Raw genomic sequence first — 9166 nt, 5'->3', positions numbered from 1 at the left:
GGTACTTCGCTGTGTCTTAAAAATGAATCTCTTAGAATCAGCAAAAGACCTATAGGAATCAAGACAAAGAATTTTGATGGTTTATGACCAACAGATGAAGTTAAGACCTTGACATACAAAAGAATGTTGCCATCACCAAAAAAAAAAAAAAGAAAGAAAGAAAGAAAGAAAGAAAAGAAAAAAGAAAAAAAAGTCAAATATCGGAGAAGTCAAATACAGTAAAATTATCATCTAGGTGCTGGTGCCTTATTGCAACTTCCATAGATAGATTGAATTTCCCACCGCAAATGTAGTACAACAAATACAGTTTGGGACATTATGTTTATAGTGGGTGGATTTACTCACACTAAGTGAGGGAGTCAGGGTCATTTGGAGATGATGGAGGGGTTTTCATAGATGAAGGGCTGAAGGAAGCCTTCCTTGAGCAGGTGGCATTTGAGAAGAGGCTCTCACAATGTGGCAAAGCCAGCCATGCAAAAATTGGGGGGAATTGAGGTCCAGGCAGAGGGAATAAAAGTGTGAAGAGTTCAAAGACAGGAAGGAGTTCAGAATATTCAAGAAACATGACAATCAGTGTAACTGGAGCTCAGCGGACAAGGAAGGGATTGGAAGAAGATGAGGACAGAAAGGGCAAGGTCATGTAGAGCTTTGCAGACCAAGGTGAAGGGTCTTTTCCTCCTCCCCCTCCCCTTCTTCTTCTCTTTCTCCTCCTCCTCCTTCTCCTCCTCCTCCTCTTCCTCCTATTGAGTTGTAGGAGTTCTTTTGCATATTTCAGATATTAACCCCTTATCAGATTATGATTTGCAAATATTTTCTCCCATTCCATGGTTGCCTTTTCATTTTACTGATGTTTTCTTTTCTATACAGAAGCTTTGTAGTTTGATGTAGTCCCACTTGTTTATTTTTGGTTTTGTTGCCTTTGATTTTGGTGTTGAATCCAAAAAATCATCGCCAAGACTGATGTCTCACAGCTTACCCCCCATGTTTTCTTATAGGAGTTCTGTGGCTTCACATCTTATGTTCAAGTCTTCAATCATTTTGAGTTGACTTCTGTGTATAGTGTAAGATAGGGGTCCAGTTTCATTCTTTTGCATGTGGCTGTCCAGTTTTCCCAATACCACTTATTGATGAGATTTTCCTTTCCCCATTACATATTCTTGACTCCTTTGTCATAAATTAATTGATCATATATGCATTAGCTTATTTCTGGACTCTCAATTCTGTTCCATTGATCCATGTGTCTGTTTTTATGCCAATACCATACTGTTTTTATTACTATAGCTTTGTAATATAGTCTGAAATCAGGAAGTGTGATGCCTCCTGCTTTGTTGTTCTTTCTCAGTATTGCATTGGCTATCCAAGGGTCAGGGATTCTTCTAAGTGTGCAGGTGAACCACAGAGGGGCACGAACAGGGGAGTAGCATTGCCTGACTTCACATTCCAAAAAGGGTTCTTTGAGTGATGTGTGGAGAATCGATTGGAGGGAAATGATGGGGATTTGGGGAGACCAGTTAGCAAATTTTGGCAGCAGGGCTGATGGTGATTCGGTGAAGGGTGGAAGCAGAGGAAGCAGGTTCTTCCCAGAAGCTGAAGCTAGGAGTTATTTTGAAGGCAAAATTAAGTCTACTTGGTGGGTTACACGCAGGGTGGGAAGGAAAGAATTAGGGATGACTCTCTTTTTCTGATTTACACAGTGGTGGCACCTTGTCCTTATTGAGGAAGCCTGCAAATGAGCAGAAAAGCCTCTGCACAGTAGTATATTTCTAAGTGATATGAATATGGTAAGCTAACATCTCTAGGAACTGCCATGGATCCCTGTTTCTGATTTCGCTATTCCGCTCACAAGGAGAAGTGTCCTGCGAGGCATTACTTGGGAATTCCCATGGAAACCACTTCCCCACGGCTATGGGCTAAGGCTAAGACATTAAAGCTAATGGGATAGTGAGGTAGTGAGATACCCTCCAGTATGGGTCCAAAGAGCAGTACTTGGTTCAGGAGCCAGAGCAGAGGGAGGAGATGGAAAAGGCACGCCTTCATCTAATAGGAGCCCTTGGTGATACATCCGAAAGGGTTTAATCAAATGCAAGCTGTTGACTCTCTAGGCCTTGATTGTGTCTAGTATAAGCACTTATGGCAGAGTTTGGTCCCCTTTTGTACATCTTACGCATGTTCGGGGACATGTTCCAGAATTAAAAAAACAAAACAAAACTCTAATTTTCAGATTCAGTCTCAGCCAGTTGATCCTGATTTGCATCGTTTGAACTGGAATGAGATTTTCAACCAGAGACAATATTGCTTCCAGGTTTGGTTTGGCTTTTTTAGTGTAATGGGGCTTCTCTGTTGTCATTTTTAGCTCTTACAATCAAAAAGATTCTGCTTGGAGGTACAAGCCTTGGGCCACTTTTTAATATCTTTTAGGTTAGTTGTGGTCATGTGTGCTCTTTACTTTATTATCAGCTTGCTTCATTTTATTTCTGTCTTATACTGCAGTTATAGAATTATATTGATTTATCTTGAAATTATGAATTTAGAATCGGTAATGTGCTTTATAAAGTTTATTTCAGGATAGTAAAAGGAATGTTATACTTATTATCAAAGGAAGAATTTGATCTAACAGAGTCAAGAACAGTGGTACGAGGAAAAAGTAAATCCTAAGTAGTCAAAGGCTGGTTACTAGTACGAACAATTAAAATGTCCAACAATAGGACATTGGTTAAAACAAAATGCCTTTTGTCCTGTGCACAAAAGACAGAAATCATATAATTGAAATCATATAATTGCAAAAATGTCTCGGGCTTTGAGGAAAAAAAGCAAACAGTCTCTGAAATCCCTTCTCTGTTATATTTTGTTTCAGAAAAAAAGCAAACAGTCTCTGAAATCCCTTCTCTGTTATATTTTGTTTCCTTATTAATTTAGAAAAATCAAGAAAGAGACGAAGAATACGGGGGTTCAGAGAGCACCATTTTCAACACTATCGTTGTTAACGTTATTACCCATTCCTAGTATCCAGTGTTTGGCCTCACGCAGCATTTCTAGGCACACACACATATATCATAAGTCGTCTTCAAAAATATGGCCATATTATACAAATGCACACATTCTCTTTTGTGACCCATCATTTGAGGAGGCCTGCTGAGGGGACAGTGTGGCACCACTCACCGTCCACCATGCAATACTTCCACTGCCCGTCATAAATGGCTCTGGTTGCACACCAAGGGGAGAAGCTATTGGTTTTGATGCAAGAAAAGTAAGAAGACCCCTTGTAGATGAAGGGAAAGACACATGAATCTTTCTGATCTGGAAGACAGAGAGACAAAACAGAGGGGCTTCGTCACAGTGAATGAGCCAAGGATGAGTCTTGGTTTAGTTCTCATGGGGGGTCTGAAGGCGACACATGGAGTCTTAGCACCCAGCTTTCTCATGACGTATAAGGGCATGTCCAGCTTATGTTGAGACCCAAGAGAACAGGGAAGGAGTCTCATAAATCATGAAAGCAACCAGGATGAAGTTTTCCTCCAGACCACCAGAGCACCATCAACGTCACAGAAAACACATTTGGTAAAGGTCATGAGCTCACAGTAGGTAATGGAAGGACACACATTAAATAACTCTGAAAAACAATTTCATTTTGCAATGCTCTTTTCAATCCTGATGACACAAAAGAGAAAGCTTCATTTTAATGCTAGTATTTCTCTACCATATCTCTAATTCTCAATAATCTCCCTTTCTAACAACAACAACAACAAAAAGGGGGCAGGACTCAGGCTCAAATCCTTACGGGACAATAGCATCTAGTAGAATGTAATAATAGGATTTTGTTTTCATAGTATTTATTTTTGTGCACAATTTCTATTTATGGCAACTAGTAGCATTTTTATAGGTTACAGAGCTGATGTTAACTATTCTTTTTTTTTTAAACATTTTATTTATTTATTCGACAGAGATAGAGACAGCCAGCTAGAGAGGAAACACAAGCAGGGGGAGTGGGAGAGGAAGAAGCAGGCTCATAGCGGAAGAGCCTGATGTGGGGCTCGATCCCAGAACGCCGGGATCACGCCCTGAGCTGAAGGCAGACGCTCAACCGCTGTGCCACCCAGGCGCCCCTGATGTTAACTATTCTTTAAAATAAGGGTGTTTAAGTGAAGAAGAGTGGTCACATCTAAAGAAGAAGGTTGAGCAAATGTTAGTGCTGGTGGTGTGCAGATGTGGCAAATATTGACGGGGTGATACTTGGATGAGTAAAGGTAGAGAAATGCAACCCTTCGCCTTTGTATTCCTGGGTGTGAGGACAGGGACTTTGTCTTTGACATAGTGTATCCTTGGAAACTAGCACAGCGACTTGCTCATGGTGGATGCTTAAGAAAGAACTGACAGAATGAAGAAATACGCTCAGAAAATGCCACACGAAAAAAAGCTAAATGGGTTTCTTTAATGAAGGACTCATCAGAAGGGTCAGTATGCAAATGAGAATTGAATTAGCAAGAGGCGTAGGGAGTAGAGTGAATTGTCCTTTTCCCCCCATTCCTTGATAGCATTGGAGACTATTGGTCCCTGAAACACATCTTAAGAAATTCTATTCCAGGGGCGCCTGGGTGGCTCAGTCGTTAAGCGTCTGCCTTTGGCTCAGGGCGTGATCCTGGCGTTCTGGGATCGAGCCCCACGTCAGGCTCTTCCCATGGGAGCCTGCTTCTTCCTCTCCCGCTCCCCCTGCTTGTGTTCCCTCTCTCGCTGGCTGTCTCTCTCTCTGTCAAATAAATAAATAAATAAAATCTTTTTTTAAAAAATTCTATTCCAGCCCAAATTCTTCATATCGCGGAGAAGGAAGTGAAGATGAGTGAATTCCTTATCTGTGAAAGATAAGGAATCATTTCAACTCAATGCCTTTTTTTTTTAAGCAGAACTAGAATGAGAACTAGAATTTTTTATCTAATGGTCCAGGATCATAGCTTTTCTCTTTTCCTTCACCCTGTCATTCCCTCCTCCCTTTGCTTTCTCCTTCCCTCAAAGACATAATGAAGGCTTACTATGACTAAGACATTCTGATAGGTTAATGTGCACACACACACATGTGTGCATATGTGCTCACGTTCCAAACATGGTAAGGCAAAGCTTCCATGGACTCACTAAACCTATCTTCTTTTTCTTTCTGGGCTCCTAGCTCGAACCCATTGTTTGGCTTCTCTTATGGTTAGGTGGGGCCATGGGACTCAGTTACAACTCCTGGAATGTGGGTGGAAATGATGTTCTCCATCTCCTTGCTCAGAAAAGTCCCAAGCAAACCTGCGTGTTCCTTTCTTCCTCTGCCAGCTGGATATAGAGCCATGGTTCTCGATGGAGAAGGGGACATTAGACAGTGTTTGGAGACATTTTGGTTGTTACAACTGGGAGAAGGGGGAGCTGGTAGCTGTGCTCCTGGTATCTACCAGGCAGAGGCCAGGGATGTTGCTAAACTTCTTACCGTGCACAGGTTCCAGAACAAAGTCACCTGGCTGCAGAGGTCAATAGTGCCCAGGTTGAGAAACTCAGATAAAGAGGATCCTGCAGAGAACACTGAGGCTCTAGGAGATGGAGGAGCCATGATATGGAAGGGTCTTGTGTCTCTGAATCACAACAAAAGAGGATTCCCACCAAACATCCACGTTGAAGTGCTAGATGAGTTTGACGTGAACTCTACTGAGTTCAGCCACTGACTTTTGGGGATAGTTAGTCTGTTACCAATACAGATGAACAAGACATCCTCTCTATCTTCAGCCTGGTAGCCCCATCTCTTCTGGATCAGATTCTTACCCTCTATAATCTGACCTAAGCCATCATAAGGGTGAATGAAGGATGTACTGGGAGAGGGTGGAAAAGGCAGACTCCATCTTCGGGCTTCACCAATGGGTTGATGCAAGTAGGGGCCCTTAACTCACATTGCATTGTCCACCTCTGGGTCTCAGAATTTTTCGGGTCTTGGTTTTATAAAGTTGAAACCAGTTAATATCTGGAAAGTAGAATACCTGGAACATGACTGCTACTCAACAGATGTTAGCTGTCATCACCATCACCGTCATCATCGTCATCAATGATTCCCAGTCATGGACACCACTAGTATGTACGATGCTGGTGGTGAAGGGAGGGCAGGCAGATGCCCCCTTGACACAGGATGAAGATTATCCTTGGGAGTTGTTAGTAAGAATCAACACGTAATAGATACTATTAGCCATCTGCAAAGTAATCCGGCAGATGGTCTAATCTTCTTAACTGGGTTAAAATCCTCCATAATCTGGGCCCTGCTGACCTCTCTGTTCTCACCGCCTGATTAACATTTCCTCGACCTTCCTCCACAGTCTTTCTTGTCTTTGGCATTTGGCTCATGCCCTTCACCCTGCTCTTTTCTTTCTTCCTAGGCTTACTCCTTGTTACTCAACCATACGACTTGATACAGTCTGGATCAATACTCTTCCACACTCTTATAATACTCTGAGCCAATCTCTATAAATGTACTTACGAAATATTTAAAGAATATAGTTATCTGTTTACGTGTCTATCACTCCCATTTGCAGCGAGCTTTCTGAGTATAGGACATGAGTTTTATTTATTGCTATGTTTCTGACTCATTGCATGGTGCCTGGCATTTGGGAATCACTCAATAAATGTGTATGGAATAAATTAGCCCTTAACTACGTGCAGAGGAGACATAAGGATGCCAAGTCTCGCCACAGGAATGTGGGTGTGGTCTCAGAAAGGTATGACCAGAATGAGACAAGACCTGGGAAAGCTGGCATTGCTCCCTGTCTGAATAAACTGTGGGTTCTTAGTCTTTCTGGGGACTTGTCAGTTCTTTTGAGAAGCCAGACCTTCTCTCTGGGAAAATGCTCATACCTCCCTGTGGCAGAGACTGCTGTGCGTTCAAAACCAGCTTCATCTTCCTCCCAAATGTACTGCTGAAAACCACATTTCCCAGACTCCCTTGCAGCTAAGCATCCTGTGGCTGAAAAAAAAAAACTCTCCTCCAAGATCACCAGACTCTTGATCCTTGTCTATCGGCTCCAGGCAAAGAATCCACAGAGCTCCCTAAAGCCCTAGGGGATGGTGGAGCCCCACAATGGAAAGTTCAGGGACCCCTGCTGACCCAGGTGCACCCTCATTGGACTTTATAGGAATGAGAAATAAAAACCTTTGTGTTAAGCTGCTGATAATTTGGAGTTTGTCTGTTTCAATATCTATTCTCACTACCCTGATAAATACACACCTTTTTTTATACCAATCCAGGGTTTCATGGACTCTAGTGCTTGCCCAGTGACCTCATGTTAGGAATCTCTGGAATACAGAATGTGATCATTGAAAAAGAAAGGACTTCATGGAATCCAAGGGCATGGAAACAGGAGTGTTTCTAGAGCCTCTGTAAGGGAGAGGGTTTGCTGGGGAGAAAAGGATTTTAATTGTAGAGAATTGTTTCACCATAGCTTGAGTGAACTATATATAACCAGGAACTCTCTTTGTTCTGCTTCTGAGCTTACCATACGATGTTTGGGTGGTTGCTTTATTTTTTTTTTAAGATTTTATTTATTTATTCGACAGAGATAGAGACAGCCAGCGAGAGAGGGAACACAAGCAGGAGGAGTGGGAGAGGAAGAAGCAGGCTCATAGCAGAGGAGCCTGATGTGGGGCTCGATCCCACAACGCCAGGATCACGCCCTGAGCCGAAGGCAGACGCTCAACCGCTGTGCCACCCAGGCGCCCCTTGAGTGGTTGCTTTAGATTCCTAGATATATTAAGAGTGTAGCCTCACATCCACTAGAATGGCTACTTTTTTTTTTTTTTTTTTTTTTTTTAGCAGAAAACAAGAAGTGTTGGCAAGGATGGGGAGAAATTGAAACCCTCATGCCCTGTCGATGGGAATATAAAATGATGCAACTGCTTTGGAAAATAGTATGGCAGTTCTTCAAAAAATTAAACATAGAATTATCATATGACCCAGCAATTCCCCTTCTGGGTGTATCCCCTAAAGAATTGAAAGTGGGTTCTCAAAGAAGTGTGTGTAACACCCTATGGTTATACCAGCATTATTCACAATAGCCAAAAGGTAGAAGCAATCCAAGGCCATCAGTGGGTGAGTGGGTAAACAAAACATGGACATACCACTATGTCCATGTGCGTATCACACACACAGTGCAATGTCACTCAGCCCTGAAGGGAAAGGGAGTTCTGACACCTGCTAGAACATGGGTGAATCTGGAGGACATTAGGCTGAGTGACATAAGCCAGTCCCAAAAAGACAAGTACTGTTTGAGTCCACTTTCAGGAGGTATCCAGAGCAGTCGAGTTCATGGAGAAGGAAAGTAGAATGGTGGTTGCCAGGGCTGGAGGGACGGGAAGTGTGAGTCGTTTAACGGGTACAGAGTTTTAGTTTTGCAGGCTGAAAAGAGTGCTGCCTATTGGTTGTGCAATAATGTGAATGCATTTCTACCGAATTGTACACTTCAAAATGATTAAGATGGTAAATTTTAGGTTCTGGGCATCTTACCACAATTTAAGAAAAAGAGCGGAGGTCTGGTCTAAGTTGGAGTCTGAAGACTCAATCCACTGAAATTATAGAGCCTCCCCCCCTTTTTTAGAGAAAGAGCGATTGAGCAGGTGAGTGGTGGGGGAGGGGCAAAGGGAGAGGGAGAGAATCTTAAGCAGGCTCCACGCCCAGCTCAGACCCCAACGTGAGGCTCAAGCTCACAGACCTGAGCCAAAATCCAAAGTCAGACGTGTACCCAGCAGAGCCACCCAGGCACCTCTAGAGGCCCCCTTTTCATGAACATATGTGCACTTCCCTACCATGTGCTGACCATTATGAAAGGTGCTTGTGTCCATTATATCCAGGGTCTCGCTTCCCATGTTTTCAGTTATCCGTGGTCAAGGTGGTCCAGAAGCAGATGATTCTCTATCTCCCCTCTACCTGAATCCAGGAATCCTTGCTGTGGCCGGTTCATTCTTTCTGATTTCCAAATCCTCCCCATCATTTTCCAGTATACTCACTTCCACTCGTCTCATAGGAGTAGAGGAGGAAGGCCGTCCACACCAGCAGGTAACTGGACCATGGGTTCATCTCAACTGGCCTCTTCTTTCTGGACTGAAAGAAGACAAAAACATTTTTTTAAGATTTTATTTATTTATTTGACAGAGAGAGCGCGCG

General features: G+C 42.9%; 1 protein-coding gene across 1 annotated transcript in view; it reads right to left on the bottom strand.

The window, feature by feature from the left end:
• ELSPBP1 (epididymal sperm binding protein 1) overlaps nucleotides 1-9166 on the bottom strand; it is a 12819-nt gene extending 3653 nt beyond the window's left edge. Inside the window, exons 1-2 of the mRNA XM_008684497.1 lie at nucleotides 9010-9166; nucleotides 3160-3297 (exon numbers count right to left, since the gene is read on the bottom strand). Coding sequence (XP_008682719.1) covers nucleotides 3160-3297; nucleotides 9010-9079 — 208 coding nt within the window. The 5' untranslated portion in view covers nucleotides 9080-9166. The remainder of the gene's footprint in view (nucleotides 1-3159; nucleotides 3298-9009) is intronic.

This window comes from Ursus maritimus, unplaced genomic scaffold, assembly GCF_017311325.1.
Source record: "Ursus maritimus isolate PB19 unplaced genomic scaffold, ASM1731132v1 scaffold_19, whole genome shotgun sequence".
Lineage (NCBI taxonomy): Eukaryota > Metazoa > Chordata > Mammalia > Carnivora > Ursidae > Ursus > Ursus maritimus.
Note: the sequence above shows the minus strand (reverse complement) of the source record. Positions and strands in the feature narration are given on the sequence as shown.